General features: G+C 31.9%; 1 protein-coding gene across 8 annotated transcripts in view; it reads left to right on the top strand.

Moving 5' to 3' along the window:
• Window positions 1-19,893, top strand: part of LOC306663564 (ankyrin repeat and KH domain-containing protein 1) — a 128,326-nt gene that overhangs the window by 70,761 nt on the left and 37,672 nt on the right. For all 8 annotated transcript variants that reach the window (XM_079143926.1, XM_079143928.1, XM_079143931.1 and 5 more), the window contains 4 exons: window positions 7,887-7,974; window positions 10,451-10,578; window positions 10,745-10,888; window positions 11,807-11,909. In XM_079143926.1, the coding sequence (XP_079000052.1) occupies window positions 7,887-7,974; window positions 10,451-10,578; window positions 10,745-10,888; window positions 11,807-11,909 (463 nt within the window). The remainder of the gene's footprint in view (window positions 1-7,886; window positions 7,975-10,450; window positions 10,579-10,744; window positions 10,889-11,806; window positions 11,910-19,893) is intronic.

The raw sequence follows: 19,893 nt of genomic DNA, 5'->3' as shown, positions 1-19,893 counted from the left end.
TTTCACAAAATATTTTTAAAAGTTTTTAAAAGTGAATTTTGACTCAGTCTAATATTACATGCTCCTATCAAATGAATGCAAAGCCAAGTATTATTTTATATGCAGTTCTTCCTCCCTGGATTTGTTAAAGGAAATATGATTATAAATCATTCATTCATATTCTGGAACTCTCTCTGTATCTGTTTCTCTTTCTCACTGTAAGTCCTAAAACTTTATTTGATGTTTTTTAAAAATGAGGTTTGTGGCCCCGCTTTTAGAGGTTCAGATTCAGTAGATCTAATATGGGCAGTCTTCATTTTAACTGATATCCCAGGAGATTCTGATATTCCTCACTTTGAGGCACTGCTGCAGTCTGTACAGATGATTCTGCATCAGTGTTGATTTCTGTTCTTTTTTCATCTTTATAATTGATCATCCTTTCTCCATCCAAAATAAATACTTAGTTTTTCTCTTAGTTACTTGCAATTTTTAGAAACTGAACTAAATACAAATCTTAGGGTGGTGCCTCTTAATCTTTTTGCCATCTTAGTTTTCCTGAGGGATTTGAATCTGATCAATAACAATAGATCACAAAGTTAGTGGTTAATATATAGTGGTGGATTGAAAGAACAAACCTCCCCATGAGAAAACATTAGAATCCTCTGGTACATACATGACATAAAATAGTCTCTCCCCTTTCCTATTATTCTGGTATTCTCCTTAGAGAATGTTCTCCCTTCAGCTGCAAAAGACACTGCCTGTGTGATATAGTTACATACCTAATATATGTCTTGGGTGCCTTGAGGCTATAGTTTTAGAAAATAAATTTAATTTAAAATTTAATTTTGCGATCTAAAGCCAAGCATGGAAAAGTTCTACCCTTTTTTTTATACTGCTCATTCATCAGAACCAGAACATTGCAATATATTTTTCATGAATAAGTTTTTAGGGAGTTTATGAACTCTAATTATCCACTAATCAGTATATTTCAGACAGATAACTATCTTACTTTAATAAACTTTAAGTATGTCCACTTACTTTTTTAATGTTAACTTTTTATTAAGGAATAACATGCATATTTCTTTTTAAAATTTTATCACAAAATATAAAATAAAATTTTACTACTCAAAACTGGGACATTATTGTCAATTTTTTTTTCATCTAAAGTATCTAAAATACACAAAACTCATAATACAGTTTGTTGGCTTTTCGTTTGTTTTTAAAGGACAACTTCTCTCTAGGGTTTTGTGTATTGAACAAGTCCTTTTCAGCCATCAGAAGGTTATTTAAATATAAGTACAAATGACTACCAGTCAAGAAAGTAAAGCTAGTATTAATGTGTTTGGAAACCTCTCTAATCTGTGTAATAGAAATCTCTCAGGTATATAGAAATGATAAATAAAATATGGAAGAAAAACACATTTAAAAATATGTAGCTTTGCTCATAAACAAGATTAAAGATCTCCATCCACTAGAAATGGAGCAAAGATCCACATCTGAAGCTATAGTCCCAAGGAGAATTAAGGCTTAAAAATTGGGCAGGAGGGGCTGGGTTTTCAACCGTGTACATCTCACATGTAGCAGACCAGTATATCTTAGTATACTTATTAAGGAAGGAACTGGGAACTTAATTTTCACCTGTGAACCAAGATGGAGAAAAGCCCCAAGCAACTACCCAAAGCTATTGTTACAGAGGTAAGAAGCAAAGACAACAATGTGACTAAAACCTTGGGAGGACATCGTTCTTTGACTTAGGGAACAGAATTGAAATAACTCCATGGACCAAAAAACGTTAAGATGCCAATGAAAGGTCTACTTCTGAAGTGGATTCTAAGAGCCAGACCAAGACAACTTTTAAACCATCCAAGGAGAAGGAATATGTTTGCGGATGAAAAACAAAACAAACTACCTCCTGTACAAAGTGAATGTTCTCAAGAAAATTACAAAGCTTAAGAACAAATCTGTGTTAAGAAAAGTAGTCAAAATGCTAGCAGGCAGACAAAAAGCCCCAAGAGAGAATATACACTCAAGGAAATTGTAATAAAAGACTATTAGTTTTGATAGTTTTAAACATGCTGTCTTATAACCACAAAACAACATGAGATAGTAAAACGAAAGCTGATTAATGAGTTGAGAATGAGAGTTTATGCAACAAAACGATGGTTAAATTTGGGGGAGGGGAGAGCATGAATATATATGATAAACAGTATATTATACACAGTTGAATAAATTGGTAAATGAATAGTAAATGATAAAACAATAACACAATATTGGGATTTAGTCAACTTTTTCACTACTGTGATCAAAAGACCTGACAAGAAAAATTTTAGGAGGCAAAGTTTATTTGGGACTCACGGTTTCAGATCTTAGTTTATAGATGACCACTCCCTTGCTCTTGGCCTGATGTGAGGCAGAACATCACAGTGGAAGAGTGTGGCAGAGAAATGCAGCTCAGGACATGGCAATCAGGCAGCAGAGAAAACTCTTGTTCACCAGGGACAAATTGTATACTCCAGAGGCACACCCCCAATGATTCCCTGCCTCCAACTACACCCTACCTACCCATAGTTACCACCCATTTAATCCCTATCAAGGTTTAACTTGATAGGATTAGGTCAAAACTCATAACCCAGTCATTTCACCTCTAAGTCTTCCTTCATGTCACACATGAGCTTTTGGGGAATACCTCACATCTAAAACATAACAAGCACAAAGATAAAGAGATGGAATATATGAAAGAGAAAATATGAAAAATAATGATAAAGGAAGTATAGATTTAGAAACTGTACCATACATCTATTTGGAGTTCCTACAGAAAAGGATAGAAATGGAGAGTTCAGTATTTGAAGAGATAATGATGGAGAATTTTCTGGAATTGAAGCCATACATGAATTCTTTATTAAAAATCATATTGATTGCTAAGAAGAACAAATAAGACTTTAGAATTTTAAGAATAAAGAAAAATATCTTAAAAGCTATGGGGGGTGGAGGAGGGGGGGTACATTATCTACAAAGCAACAACCATAAAATTTTTGAAATTCTCATCAACAATAATAAATCAAGAAGACAAATGGGGAGTGATGTCCTCAAAATACCAAGATAAATAACACAATATAGAATTCTATACTCAACTACTATTCCAGAGAAGGAAAAATGAGCATTCAGATCTACAAAGAATAAAAGACCTTTACCACCATCAGACCCTTGCCAAAGAACTACTAAAAGATATGTACATCAATAATCATACTGAGTCCTGGAGGAAGGCGTGGGATGCAAGAAGCTACGGTAAGCAAAGAAATTGGTTTTAAAACATTATAAATATAAATTTTTTAGTTTAAAAATTTGAATTTGTTTAAAACCAAAGTAGTGCTGAAATTCCAGACAATAACATGAATTTAAAAGAATGTGTTAGAAGGTTAAAATCTATACTACTACTTTTGCTGTTCAGAACGATAAAATATTGAATAACCTTTAAAGTTTTTTTAGAAAAATGTATCAGTAATCAGAACAAATATAAAACCACTGAACTCCATTATTAAAGAGTAGAATTTTGAATTACATTTAAAATTAAAAATCCAGCAAATAATGTTTGCAGGAGACAAACCTAAAGCAAAATGATAGGGAGGGTTGACAAAGTATTAGAAAAATTATGTGAGGCAATATTAATATGAGACAAAATGGAATTTTAAGCCAAAAACACTTAACTGCAAAATTGAAGGGAAAACAATAAGAATACATCTGTAGTGGTAGAATTTTTTTTTTCACACTTCTCTATGAAACTGATGATAGATCAAACAGATAAAACAGTTAAAAATATAAAAATCAAGTTACTTATAGAGAGCTAGCCTTCTGATTCCAACAAATATACCGTATATTCTTTTATTATACCTGGAACATTTATAAAAATTGTCCATGTTTCAGTCCACAAAAAGAAGTCATAAGAAACCCCTTATTCCTTATATGTATTCTCTGATTTCTCTTTCTTTAAAATTAAGAGTCAGGGGTTGGGGATGTAGCTTAATGATAGACTGCTTGCCTAGCATGTTCAAGGTCTTGGGTTTAATCTCTAGCACCTCAGATTAATTAATTAAGTTAAAAGTCAACAATAATATATGTTTAAAAATAACATACATTTAGAAACTAGAAAAAAAAGTTGTGGTGGCACATGTCTGTAATCCCTGCAGCTCTGGAGGCAGAAGCAGGAGGATCCAAGTTCAAGGCCAAGGCCCTTTCTCAAAACAAAAAAGGGTTGGGATGTAACTCAGTGGGTTCAATCCCCAGTTTAGAAAAAAGAAAGAATCTCAATAAAAATTATGCTGTTCCAAAGGAATTACCATAAAAACACTACATATCAAAATTTGGGGTGGAGAGACTAGAGCTAAAGGGACCTTTAGAAGGAAAATTAGAGCTTTACACATACATATTTACTAAAATGAAAAAAACAAAAGTAAATGAAGCTATTAAAAGAACAATAGCACAAAGAAGGAAAGAAATAGCAAATATAAAAGCAAAAGTTAATATAATAGAAAACAATCAAAAAGGATTAAAAAATACAAAATAGGGACAGAGAGCAAAATTAAAAGCTGGTATTTTTCAAAAGACTACTGATATGGCAAAAAGCAAGCCAGACTTTTTTTTTTTTTTTTTAAAAAAGGCAGAAAGGCACAGATAAACAATAGAAACTTAATGCTGGGGATGTAGCTCACTGGTAGAGAACTTGCCTAGCATGTATGAGGTCCTGGGTTCAATTCCCAGTACTGTAAAAACCAAATAATAGAAACTTGATACAGTAATAGAAATTTGATACAGTAGAGATCTTAAAAATTCACAGTATAATAATGAACAATCAATAAATTTGAATACTCAGATGAAATTAATACAGATTTTTTTGTATAAATGTATAAATTAGCAAAATTGACTCCACAATAGAGAAATCTCAGTGAAACAATAATCATTATACAAATTGGATCAGTAAGTTTTAAATTACATATCTAATGAAGATAAGAGTACCAGATGGATTTACAAATAAATTTTGCCAAATGGAGAAGGAATAGATTATTTTTTATATTGTTCTAGCTATTCCCAAGAGCAGAAAAAGAAACATTAAATTACATAATATCTAAGTTTGTAACCTGAGAAAATAATTTTCTGTGTTTATGAAGGAAAAAGTTAGAAATAACATATCCTAAAATTTTTTTAGTCTTGAACAAATAGTATCTCTATAAATTTAACATTCGTAATTAGTATAAAGAACTTCGATTCCTGTTTTCAAAGGGTTTAATGATCAGATATTTGGGGGGCAACTTGTTTTATGTTATGGGATATATGTTATTAAATTAAAAGTTTTTTGTGGGCTGGGGATATAGCTCAGTCGATAGAGTATTTGCCTCGCAAGCACAAGGCCCTGGGTTCAATCCCCAGTACCGCAAAAAAAAAAAAAAAAAAAAGTGTTTTTATGCTGGGGATTGAATTCAGGGCTCCACACATACTAAACATACATTGCACCACTGAGATGTACCCCTAGTTCTATTATTAATTTTAGAACATAAAATGTTATAAATACATTATAAAGTTGCAACATTGTTTTTTCAATCATTTTCTCAAACATTATTCAAAATCAAAGGAATAAATGTGTACTTACAGGGAAGAAAATAAAATAGCTTTTCAAACCTTTTTTTTCTGGAATTTTATTAGCAAGTTGAATTTTAAAATTTATCTTGTGAGAATCCAGGAACTATACATTCTGATGTTTTGTCCCTGAATAGCTATGGTAATATTTTTAAATGTTAACAGTTATTTTTAAACAGTTATATTAACAGTTATTTTTAAAAGCTTAAATTCTCAAGTGGGGCTTTCAAAACCTTCAGTCTTTGCTGTTACTCATGAGACCTAGTTAGGCTGATGATGGGTATTATTGCTAGGTTTAGAAGGAGAAAAATGGAAAGCGAAGAAAAGTGACATTAATGTTGCCTGCCCATGTTCTAGTAATGATGTTATCAAATGCAAATAATATCTTACTTTCAAGTTAGCTACTAGTCTTAATTTTTTTGTTTAGCTTTTCTCTATTATTTACCTAGTAGAAATAAAAACTTAAGACTTTTGTATGATAAGAAGGAGAATTTGAGAGGTCAGTTATGCCTAGGTTCCTGCTTGGTAAGCAATATTCAGTCACTTTATTGTTTTAGGCATTAATTGTACAATGGTGAGCAAAATATGGACATGATTGCAGTTCTTATAGAGGTTATAGTTTAGTGGAGGAATTATTTAAACATACATTCTAGTATACAAGACTACAATTCGTGAAAGAGAGATTCATATGGTTGCAAGTCAAAATCAGCGAGTGTGATCTATCTAGTCAGGAAGTTAAAGGAAGTTTTCCTTTAGGAAATAACACCTGACTTGAGATGTGTGGGATGAAAAGGAGTTTACTGGAGATACGTTATAGAGAGACAAACATGTACATAAAGGCCCTGAGGCAGGAGGAGAAATTAATTGTTAAAAGGGCAGTTTATTTTCAGGATTTGGTTTGTTGTAATGATAGTTCAGAAATTAGTTCGATGGGAAAACTGGATAAATAACTTCTGTATGTCTTTCTCAGATCTTCATGGTGTATGTTTTGTTTGGTTTAAAGTAATTTGCCAGAATGTTAGATTTACCTTAAAGTTCAAAATCCATTCTGAAGCCAGATTGTTTTGGTATTCTGTTGTTATTCAGTCTTTTGTAACTTAGGGTTCTTAGAAGTTTTTTCTAATCAACATGCTTAAAAAGTCAAAGAATAAACTAATTTTTAGAGGTTGAGTGATACGGCTCAATCGAGATTAAGAAAACAAAAATTCACCTCTTTTAGAATGGAATTCTAGTCACTATAATCCAATTTTGAGTTTTCCATTGGATTGATAATCTACTCTTTACTTCTTATTGTTAGTTTGCCTGAATTATTCAGATATAGTTTTGCAAATACACTAAATTGTATTCTACTGGCAGAGTGCCTTTTTAAGTTTGTATGGTAACTGAAGGATTTTCTGAGTTAATTTAGAAGAACAGCTGAATAAAACCTTATGAAATCACTTTGTCAAGTTTTTCTTAGTAACAAACAGAATCAAAACAAAAATTCATGTATGCAATTCATTTGCATACATAATGAAAAGGGGGTAGGTGAAAAAAGTTTTGATAAAAGTAAAAGCATCAACTACATTTCAATACTTAGGTAAATGTAATAAGGGTTTACAATTCTCTTAGCAGACAGTACTGTTCATTATACAAACAAGCTCCTTTTAGTGCCTTTTAATATGAGGTCTGGTTAGAAACTTTATCGTTCATTCTTCTTGCTGGCAAACTTCCTTGGAAGAATAACGATCTTTTTTTCTGTTATAAATTTGTATCTTTTGTCTTTGACTATTCAAGTAATTAAATTCTACTGTATAAAAAAATTTGCCCTTTGATATGTTTTCTTTTTGTTTCCTTTTTTTCCTAATATACCATAATGTTTTTATTTAGGGATTTATCATACTTTGATAGAGCCCTTCATAGCTTCTGATAAAAGATCAAGACCCTTCCAATCACCTTAGGACTAAGGTTTCTTTTTCACAGTTCAGACAAATTGTTAGAAAATTATCTTCTTAAATTTAGAATTAGAAAAAGGCAGTTATTTCTCTTGGGGACCAAACAAAACATTAATATTATCTTAAATGATTATTGTTTAATGTACAAAACTGAACTTGCCCATAAAAAGTTACACCATCTCATGTGGACTGAAATTTATTGGAAAAATTGAGGTAGGTAGTTTAAGTGGCTACATTGAGTAAGTAATAAATCCTCATTATTTCTCAAATCATTAGTACTAAGCGCTTTAAGTAGATGTTTAATTAGTTGGCACTGATGGATTCTTTTTCTTTTTCTTTAACCAGGAGCATGAATCTGAAGGTGGAAGAACACCTTTGATGAAAGCTGCAAGAGCTGGTCATTTGTGCACTGTGCAGTTTCTCATTAGCAAAGGTAAAAAAAAAAAAAAGTGCAATTGATCATTTCCAAGAAACTATAATTTCTGAAAAAAAATTCTTAAGCAATTGCAATTTATGTTAAAGCTACTTTACTTACAGTACAAATATTGTACCTTAGTCTTTTGTTGGTATATTTTATTTAGTAAGCATAGAGTTTGTGAGGTGCTTACTGGCAGTTTTCTTTATTACTTTTGAATTTTAACATTTTTATCAGCCAAATGGTTTATGGTTGCTTCCCCAAATTGGAAAAGCCAAATGTAAATGCCTAGTTTTACTTATGTAGATGTTCACCATTTAATGACAAGACAGTTCTGCTGGAGATGGAGTTGGAGAATAGAGAGAAACTCTGCTATGGTAATTTTTTTTGTGTGTGTGTAACAGTTGAATTAACAGAATCTATATGGGTCTTAATTATTTTTCGAGGAGGTTTTGTTATGTTGCCTGGGCTAGCCTTGAACCCTTGGACTTAACCAATTCTCCTGCCTCAGTCTCTGACTATCTGAGACTATAGGAAAACGTCTTCATTCTCAGCTATTTTTTATTTTAATATTCTTCTAGAAATTGTTATTTGTAGATATATTTATTTAAGAAAGGTTGTTCAACTGATGGATTAGTTCAAGACTGCTTTTAGAAAAGTGAAATGCTGCCAAACGCTGTGTTAGGTTGAACCATACTGAATTTATCATTTTCTAAATAAAAGTTGCTGGTGTCAGCAATTTTAATGATTCAGCCTCTTTTATAGTATCAGAGGTACTGTGGCATCTGATGAAAGATCCTAGGCGAAAGTGCTAAAATACAGGTGGTGTATTATTAAAATAAAAATTTTTTATCTGTATTTTAATAGAATTCTATATTTTTGACATTAAAAATTCAGTTAGTCTCATTTTAAATTTACTTGTTTTCTTTTTTTGGGGGGTTACTAGAGATTGAACTCAGGTGCACTGGACCACTGAGCCACATTCCCAGCCCAATTTTGTATTTTATTTAGAGACAGGGTCTCAGTGAGTTGCTTAGTGACTCACTTTTGCTGAAACTGGCTTTGAACTCGAGCAGTCCTCCTGACTCAGCCTCCTGAGCCTCTGGAATTACAGGCGTGCATCACCATGCTACTTATTTTCTTTAATTGAATAAAACCAGGTTTATTTTCTTCATATAACATTTTTGTTGCCAAATAAGGCATATTTTTGCATTGTGTTCTGAGGCATCATCTGAAAAAACTACCTCAGCCACATAGAAGTAATAAATAGATGACTAACTTTTAGAGTTCTCTTATTATTTACTAAAGAGGACATCTTTTCATGGCCACCAACTCTGCTTGTCAGGAATTGGAACACATTGATTTGTAGCTTTTGTAGGCTGTAAAAGCTGCTGAACAGAACCACCATCTAAATTTATTATTTAAACAAACTTTTTAAAAATTTTCATATCAGTAATGTAAGGAAATATTCATTGATGTGTCTTATCTTTCCTAAAGTATTTTTATGCAATTTGGAATTATATTAGGTTGAATAATTTGTGAAAATTAAATAAATAAATAAAAACATTAGTTTTACACACTGACCTCTTACATAAGTCTCTGGGATTAAAGAATGAATATTTCTGTAGCCTTACCTTTATAGTTGAGACCTTTTAGGATTATAAAAAGTAGTTGAAATAAAAACTAGATCCTTTTCCAGGGTCAAAAATAATTTATCAAAAGAGAGGCCAAGAAAAGATTTTGCATTTAATATGCTTTCTTCAAATCATATTGTACAAAGTTATTGAACAACTTACAAAGGAGTCTTTCAGGTAATACATTTGAATAATCTTCTGTTCTCTCTCCATATCCTAGTCATTCTGGCTTTTAACTGCACAATATTAAAATTATATTTCATTTAAAATATTTTTTACAAAATCTATTTTCTCTACTTTGAAACCTGGCTATATTGCCACTTTCTAAAAGTAGATCAAAATTGTCTTTAAAACAATTTGAGATTTACATAGTGGTATTATTTGATGCTTACGTTAACCTATATATATTTATTAATCTTAGTCTTCTAGATTTTCCATTTTAAAAGTGATATTGAATGAACGAACTACAGCTACGCGCAACTATATGGATGAATCTCACAAAAATAATATTGAGCGAAGGAAGCCAGACACAAAAGAGTACATTGTATGATTCCATTCATATAAAATTGAAAAGCTAAAACCAGTTTGGAAGTCAGGGTAGTAGTTACTATTGGGGGTGGTGGGTAGTGACTGAAAGGGGGCACAAGATCGGGCTTCTGGTATGTGGATAATGTTCTGTTTCTTGATCTGGGTGTTGGTTACACAGGTGTGTTCACTTTGTGAAAAATTTGCACACTGTACACTTACAATTTGCATATTTTTTTTGTATCTGTTATTCTTCAAAAAAGATATTTAAAATGATATTGTCTGTGAACTGGTTTGATTTCAGTCTTTGCTAAGAGTGTTATTTTTCTTTGAAGGTGCCAATGTGAATAGGGCTACAGCCAATAATGATCATACAGTAGTGTCGCTGGCATGTGCAGGAGGCCACCTGGCAGTTGTTGAGCTACTTTTGGCTCATGGGGCTGACCCTACTCATCGACTCAAGGTATTCTACTTAAAAATAAGTAAATAATATAATTATAAAAATTTGTTTGCTCTCTTAATGCTAAATATTTATTATTATTTAAATGAGATTTGATTTTGTATGAGTTGTATCAATCTGATTATAAGAAATTTACAAAGAATTAATTATGGTGTCAATTTTTTCTTAGGATGGCTCAACAATGCTTATTGAGGCAGCAAAGGGTGGCCATACTAATGTTGTTTCTTATCTATTGGATTACCCTAATAATGTTCTGTCAGTTCCTACAACAGATGTGTCTCATCTTACCCCACCTTCTCAAGATCAATCTCAGGTAAAGTAAAATAGACTTTATTTGTTAATAAAAATGTTGTTTAAAGTTATTAACTTTTTTGTTTAAAAATTAGTTTCATCAAAGTTGTATTTGCTTCAAAGATACATGGAAATCTTTTTGTCTTATTTACTGAAAATAGTGGGTTAAAAAATGACATAATATCAAACATAAGTATTCTAAATTATTATTTTACCACAGGTAGTTTTTTTGTTTGTGGTGTTGTTCTTGGTGTTACTGGGGATTGAACCAGGGCTTTGCACATGTTTGGCAAGTGCTGTAACACTGAGCTATCTTCCCAACCCTTTTTGTTTGTTATAATGAATACTTGAATATAATCTTGAACCATGGAAAAACTTTTCCCTTAATACCTCTCAAGACAGTATCCTAGAGATAGTGATTTTTGTCAGTAGGAAGGTATAGTTAGCTATTATATATGCTCAAAAATGTCATTAAAATAAGTGTTAAAGCTACTTAAAAGTATAGAAAAAATAGAGTATACTGAGCATATTAAGATTAGCGAAAGCCTTAATTATTTTCTACAAAGTTATCCTGAGAATTGTTAGAATTCAGTGACTATGTTTAATTTTTACTTTATCTTTTGAGTCATATAAAATTTGAATAAGGGTAAATTGGCCAGTGAATACTGTGTGACTTGTATTATTGGCTCTAATTGGGACTAACAAGACTCTATTCAGCAAAAGAATAACAATTTCATTTAGATTAAAAAATTTACTATTTGCAAAGTTTCCATGTAATAGTCTCAAAAATTATTCTTTGGGGAAGATGTTTTTAAAAGTTCTAAAAATAAAGTGAATTTGGTGGTATATAAGAAATCGAAAACACTATCTCTGTTTTATTTATGGGTCTTTGTTTCATTCTTTGATCTGAGACGATTTTTTTTCTGAGTTGTCTTTTTAGGTTCCACGTGTACCAATGCATACGCTTGCCATGGTTGTACCTCCCCAGGAACCTGACAGAACTTCTCAGGAGAACTCTCCTGCCCTTTTAGGAGTACAGAAAGGTTAGTTGTTGATTGTTTGCTTTAAAATTGGTGTTTTCATCTAATTAATATATCTAAAACTGTAAGTTTAATGGTACATGGTTACTGTGTACCTGTGGTTAATTTGAGGTAGATGATTCTGGAATGCAAATAATTCTCTTACACACTGTTGAAAATAGAAAAGACAGAAGTGCTAGGAAAAAATGAATGTTTTCCTGTTAACAATACTGCTAGATGTAATTTTCAGCTGGTACAGATGAAAATACTTGGGAAACAAACCAAGTTTTTGATTGTTAGCTAGAAAAATTTATTAGGTATTCATTTTTCACTTACAGTTTTAGTTAAACAATAGTATAATAATAAGAATAAATATGTTTGCTGTCTAGTTAAATATTCATAGCAACTAATAAGTGAGAAGTTTAAGAATTACATTCAGTTTTAGATATGTAATGCAGGAATATAGTGGGTCTATATGTGAACCTGGCCAAATAGCTATCAAAATGTATATAAATGAGATTCAAATGACTAAGAAAGAGTGTGTACCATCTAAAAGACTTAAGTTTATGAGCTCTGATATTATTCTTTCTTTCATTTGTGAATACAAAATACCTTACCTGCACTTGATAATATATAGTGTTCTAATATCTGAGTTCTCTAAATAAAAGAAATAGGTAATTAGTAGAATTAAAAAAAAAAAAAATCTACATCCTAGGGCTTGGGATGTAGCTTGCCTAGCATGTGCAAGGCCCTGAGTTTGATCCCCCAGTACTGCCCACCTCCCAGAAAAACCCTAACATAAAAAATGTATGGGGTCTGAGGTTATAGCTCAGTGGTAGAGTGCTTGCCTAGCACAGGTGAGATACTGGGTTCAATCCTCAGCACCACATAAAATAAATAAAGTTTTTAAAAAATTATGAACATCATTCATTTAGTATGTGATAGTCAAATTCTAGACTATTGAAATCACAATGAAATGTCTAAGTGTATATTACTATCTTTAATTCTGTGATGTAAGAAACGTTGGTTAGGAACAATTGTTATAGCAGCAGAGGGTTGTTTTTTGTTTTTTCAAATTATGCCAGTTCAGTAACTTCCAAGTGTTGAAGGCCTTCACAAAGGATTACTTAATTTTTAAACTGTTAATTTCAGAGATGAAATATCTGTAGTCTCTCTGACTTAAACTAATTCTAACAGTTTTTCTCTGGATACTACGGTATTAGCTGTTCAAAGTTTTCCTTCCTTCCTTCTTTTTTTTTTTGGAACTCCCAGGTTCATGCAGTCCTCCTGCCTCAGCCTCCTGAGTGCTGGGACCATAGGTGCAAACCAGCTTTTCCTGTTTTTTTTAATCTTACCAATTAGAAAGCAAATTAGACATGTACTTGTTAAGGAATTTGAACATTATAACCAGCTGACAACCTTTAGTAAAATATTTAAAGCTAATTGCTTTTGTTTTGTTTTTTATCTTTTGTTTGGCTAAACTGTATAGAGGAATATAGTAACTTTGACTTGGGAAATTCAGTAGTAAATAAGAACTCATTAAAAAAGTTTAACATAGATCCATAAAACAATCAAGAAATAAACTAGACAGAACCAAAAAATTAACTAGTACAGAGAGAAAATAAAACATAAAATATAAATTTAATATGTAAGTAAACTAAAATGTTTGGGTAGTGACTTTTAAGTAGATCTCAAGTGAGTTGTTATGTTTTTTGCTTACTGAGCTATTATCTACTTTCTTCACTTTTATGTTTTAGTACTTACAGAATAGTATAAAAATGAACTAACCTACTAAGGAATCTTTCATTTTACTGAATTATTAGAGAAGGAAAAAATTAACATTCATATCTGAACCCTTGGACATTTCTGATGTGAGCAACCTAACAAGTTATTTATATAGCATCAAAATTGTGATAAGGCATTGTGTTGAGATGTCATGTTAGCATGAATCATGCACATCATAGAATATATGATACTATAAATTAGAGACAAATTCAGTTGATGATGAAAAAGCACATACTGAATTGTCAGGATAGATAGAGAAGTCTGTTTTAAACAAAGAAATTGGACTTGGATGTAGCTCAGCAGCAAAGCATTTGCCTTGCATTCGCAAAGCCCTAGGTTCGATCCCACCCATTTCAAAAAAGACAAAAATCAAAAAACAAAGATATTATTAATTTTTTTCTACTTAAAGCTACTTTTTATTCTTAAAGTTTCTCTTTTATGTCTCTAAAAAAGTTCCTCTGAACAATGGAATTACTGTTTGACCCTTTTGTTATTTGTCTCTGCTAAGTCTGTATATTAATTCTGTATAGTACATATTATTAGGGGTGGATAAAGAGTTCTCATTCGCTAGTAAATCTCTTTTCTAGCAGTCATCTTTTTATGTTCTTTTAACATTTTACTCCTCTATTTTTAATAATTTTTTATTTATATTTGTGCCATTTTTAAAATATACACACACCCTTAAATCTTATCCAGGTGTTTAATATGTATCCTACTCAGATATTCTTTTCTTTCATGCCCTGTGTATACCATGTTGTCCTGGCTATATCCATCTTGATCATATCTGTCTGCTGTTGGTTTTCAAGGATTCAAAATTCTAGGTGGTATCTAACCAAGAGGCCTCAGAATCATCTCTATGAACAAATATGAAATTAAGTGAGTGACATGCTTAGTTTTCTAGCATTCTTTAACTGTTAACTGTAGATATAAGTAATTCAGGTAGGAAAGGATATATAAGTAATATAAAACCTTTGCCTTTCCAAAATCAGTTTTGTAAATAAATTTGATTGCAGACACTTGCATCTAACTTACTTGTTTTAATTGGTCCTGCAGAGATTCTAAAGAGAAGACTCATTTTGATCTTCTGCAAATTGTATAACATAGAACTAAACTGTTACAGAGCATTTAAAATGATGTTGGGTTTGGGGATGTAGTTCAGTGGTAGACCACTTGCCTGGCATGCGTAGGCCCTGGATTCAATTGCCAGTACCACCAAAACAAACAAACAAACATATCTTTTCTTTGTGCCTCAAACCCTCTTGAGAAGTAATCTCTTTTCTCTGAACTCCTATAATACTTTATTAGATCTTTGTTCTACCTCCAGTCACTCCTGCTCACTCTCTTCCCCCTTTGGACCTTAAGTGTAGCAGGTTGAGTTAATCATACTTAATTCCTGGTGCTTTGTCATTATGGCTTCTTTCTTATTTTATTGATTCTTTTTTTCTCAGTCATATTTCCCTGTCCCTATGGGCAGTCATTCTAAGGTGTTATATACATATTCTTTGTCCTTATAAAATGTTTATTACTTTGTATTTTTTATTGATATAAATTATATTGTACTGTAGATCCCATTTTGTTTTTTACTTTTTTCACCTAACACTGTTTTTAAGTTCTGTCCTCTAGATTGTGTCTTCCTCTAGATTATTTATACCTGCAGTATTGTGCTTCACTCTGTATATCTTCCGTTTTACCTGTTCTTTTTCCCAGTGATGGGTACCACATTGCCTGTAATTCCACACCACCACAAATAATGCTGTAATGAAAATCCTTGTACTGTCTCTTTATGAACCTTTGTGAGAATTTCTTTGGGATATTATCTCCCCTCTTAGACTGTAAGCTCCTAAAGGGCAGGGTTTATATTACTCATCTTTGTATGTCCAGCATCCCATGCTTGTGCTAGGTATTTACATATTTGCTTAATAAATTAATGAATACTAGGCTAAAGACATAGATTACGCTGAAAGCAGAAGAAAATTATTAAGGATTTTAAAGAAGAGACTGTGATTAAAAAGGGTGTTTAAAAAGAAGTAAGAAGCAGTATTACAGAATAGTAGGAAAGAGATTAAAAATGAAAGTTGCTTCATGAAGTAGGTAACTTGAAGTTCTCATATTATATCAAATCATTAAAATTATATAGAAAAATTATATATTCAGTGAATGAAGTTGAATGTTCCTCTGTAAATTTTACTATTTTTCTAGTCAGTTTTCATTATGTAATCATGTTTACGTGAATTTATATATGCCCAAAATTAATAATGCCTTTTTACATATAACTGCTTTTAATAAAAGGAGAAAGAATAAATCTGTTATCACATAAAATGGTTTATATTTGGACACTCTTAAGAGATTTCTGTGTTAATGATGTATGATAACACCCTATTTGGGAAATTTTGAGACAAATATTTGGACATAAAGGAAAATGAGACTGTAGGCCAGTGACTTTAATTTTTGACCATGACCAAAATAAGAAATACTTTATTTTGAAATCCACGATGTACCAGGTATGGTGGTGCATGCCTGTAATCCCAGCTACGTGCATGCCTGTAATCCCAGCTACTCAGGAGGCTGAGGCAGGAGGACTGCTTGAGCACATTATTTTGAGCAGTCTGGGCAACATAGTAAGACCCCTGTCTCAGAAAAAGGAAGAACACAACATACATTTATTAGATAATATGTACTGTATATTTGATGGATCTGTGTCATTTTTAATTCTACTTCATCAACCCTATTTTCTGTGGAAGACCAATCAGGAATACTGTTTATCACATAGTAGGGTGCTGTGTGATATTAGAAAGCAAGAGAACTGCACAATAAGGTTTAGCATCAATTAGACAAAACCAAGTAAGGAAATACAAAACCAAGTCTACATGTATCTGTAGACTTTTGGTCATTATTTTTCTGTTGCACAGTGTACTAATTACTTTAGATTTTAAAATGATAGAATTAAGTTCAGTAGTAAACTAAATTTTAATAAGGGCATGTCCACCTCATTTCCTTTGTACCCATAGAAAAATAAAGGCCATGTTTAAACGGCCTCTATATCATGATTTCTGCTGTAAACTTTTTCTAGTTTTGTTACCATAGAAAAAGTGAGAGGCAAAAGAAGTAGAATAGAAACCAAATTTTAAAAAAGATGAGGTGGTGGCTTAACCTGTATTTCTAAATTGTACTTTCTGGTATACTCCATGATACCAATGAATAGATTTATTTGTTTGTATCTGGTAGTAGGAGATGCTTGAAGAGATGGAACTCTTTAATTTTTCTGATGCCCTGTAATACTGCCTACAACCTATTTAAAATTTTTGTTATTAAATGAACCCTTGTTACAGTATATGCCCAATATTTGGTGTTGCTTTAGTTTCTGGGAATAATTAGATTAACATTATCTTTTTTTTATCAACCTGGTTTAGTCTTGATGTTGTAGCCTGTATTAGTGCTTTGATATGTATTTAGAAAATTATACTAACTAGTTATGAACATTCATCCATTGACTATTTGGGGAATTGCTTTTTGTGCATTGCTTTGACTATCTTAAATTTTTTATGCTACATAAGTTTTTGGTTTGTAGTCTTTCTATTCAGTTAAATAAGTAACTCTTAGTAATTTCTGCTCCAGGCTTCTTGCGTATATTCATTAATAAAATAGTGTTATTCCTGTTAGTTGCTGTTCTCAAAATTCTAGTCTTTTGGTGGGGGGCAGTAGCAGTAACTGGGGATTGAACTCAGGGGCACTCAACCACTGAACCACATCCCTAACCCTATTTTGTATTTTATTTAGAGACAGAGTCTCACTGAGTTGCTTAGTGCCTCGCTGTTGCTGAGGCTGACTTTGAATTCAAGATCCTCCTGTCTCAGTCTCCCAAGTCACTGGGATTACAGGCATTCACCACCAAGGCCTTATTTAGCCTTATTTTTGATCACCTTACTATTTATATAAAGATTTTAAATCAATGATTGTCCAATGTAGTCACAAATACAGTTATCATTCTGGTTAGTGTTAATCCTCAATACAAATTTCATAGTAGCTATACAAGGTTACTTTGAAGTTAAAGAATGTTTAAAAGAAAATTCATCCTTAGCTGGGCTTGGTGGTGCATGCCTGTAATCCTAGTGACTCAGGAGACTGAGATGGGAGGATCACAAGTTCAAAGCCAACCTCAGCAACCTAGGCCCTAAGCAACTTAATGAGACCCTGCCTGAAAATAAAAAACAGAAAGGGTTGGGGATGTGACCTGGTAGTTAAGCACCCCTGAGTTCAATCCCTGATACCAAAAAAAAAAAAAAAAAAATATATATATGTGTGTGTGTGTGTGTATATATATACATATATACACACACACACATATATCACTCTTTACAGTATTTCTAAATTTACTCTGCTGATGTCTTTGCATTTATTTTTAATAAATATTTTAATTAAATATTTTAATAAATATTTTTAATAATATTTTTTTAAATGGAAAATTTCCTTTCTGTGCTAGTGGATTTATACATTGCCATTTGTAACATTTAACCTTCATTTTTTTAGCTATAGGTTATAATTAAATACTTTAAATGAACATATGAAAATATGGGCTCCTAAAAGGTCTTTTGGAAATAGTAATAAAATTGTCTGAAATCTAATGACTTTTACTCTGAAAGAGTAAAATCTTTCTGCACCACTTTGCTCAGATTGAAATAAAAAATTGAACATAGACAATATGCTTTGCCAAAGTTTATTTTTAAGGATAAGTAAGCCTTCAAAAGTGATAATAGTAATATTGAAACTGTGGTTTTCTTACTGTTGTAAAGACAGTGTCTAATGGGGAAAACTTAAAGATTCTATTAGTCAGAAATAATACAGGTTGCATGTTTGAGCCAATTCTAGCATTAGTAGATAAATCAGATTATTTTCCTTTGGTGTTTTTGTCACCCTCTTGCAATTTATAGCAATTTAACTAATGAGTAAGTATTTTTCCTCTTGGACTTGAATCATTTTTAATACATTAGATGGAGTTTGGATGGAGTTTTTTGGTAATTCTTATATTACTTATGGTATTAACATACATTAACTGTACTCTAAAAGAATATACAAGTTTTTTGTTTTGTTTTGTTTTGTTTTAAAGAGACGAGGTCTCAGTGAGTTGTTTAGGGCCTCGCTAAGTTGCTGAGGCCAGCTTTGAGCTCAAGATCCTCCTGCCTCAGCCTCCTAAGTCACTGGGATTATAGGCGGGCGCCACCACACCTGACATGAATTTTTTTTTAAACCCAATTTTTTGTTTGTTTTTTTCCTCTTGGTGGTATTAGCAATTGAACCTAAGGGTGTTCTGCCTCTGAATTACATCCCCAGTCCTTTTTATTTTTCATTTTGAGACAAGGTCTGACTCAGTTACCAAAGCCTGCCTTGAATTTGCCATCCTGATTCAGCCTTCTGAGTCACTAGGATTACAATCATGCACTACTGTGCCCAGCACCCAGTTCTTCTTTATAAACAGCTTTATTGTTGTTTAATTTACATATCATAAAATTCACTCATTTTAAATGTACAATGCAGTTTTTTAGTAAATTTACCAAATTGTATGACCTATCAGAACCATCTAATTTTAGAAAATTCTGTCACCCCCAAAAGATCTCTTGTGCTGTTTGCAGTTGAGCCCCATTCTCATTGCTGTAACCCCAGGCAGCTACTCTTCTTTTTATCTCTATATATTTGCCTTTTCTTTATATATTTGATGTAAATGGAATTGTACAATGTGAAGGTTTTTTTGTGCCTGGCCTCTTTCATTTAGTGTACTGTTTTTGAGGTTCATTCATGTTGTAGAATGCATTAGCAATTTGTTTATTTTTGTTGTTGAATAGTCCTACTTCCTCCTAATCATGATTAATCCCTGAATTTGCCTCAGAGTAATCCATTAAAAAGTACATTTCCTCCATTTCATGTCCAGATGTAAGACTGTTAATAATAATGTTTATTTTTCTGCTGACTTGATACATGAGAGTAATAAGTATAATACCTTAAAATAGCATGTATTTCCATTGTTTTGATAAGAATGAGTAATCTTATTTGGGAAGTCTGATTTTCTCCTAAGAACATTCATTGTTTCTCTTGTAGATGAATTTTACTTGAAGAGTTTATTTAATGTAGGATATTGTAAGATATAAGTTGAATATAGTATTCAGGTATGGAAGTGTTAAAGACATTTAAGGGAGAATTTTAGAGAGATATTTTGAAAACTAATTTCATA

This window comes from Sciurus vulgaris (genome assembly GCF_902686455.1).
Source record: "Sciurus vulgaris genome assembly, chromosome: 6".
In the NCBI taxonomy this organism is placed as follows: domain Eukaryota; kingdom Metazoa; phylum Chordata; class Mammalia; order Rodentia; family Sciuridae; genus Sciurus; species Sciurus vulgaris.
This window is presented reverse-complemented; position numbering and strand designations above follow the sequence as displayed.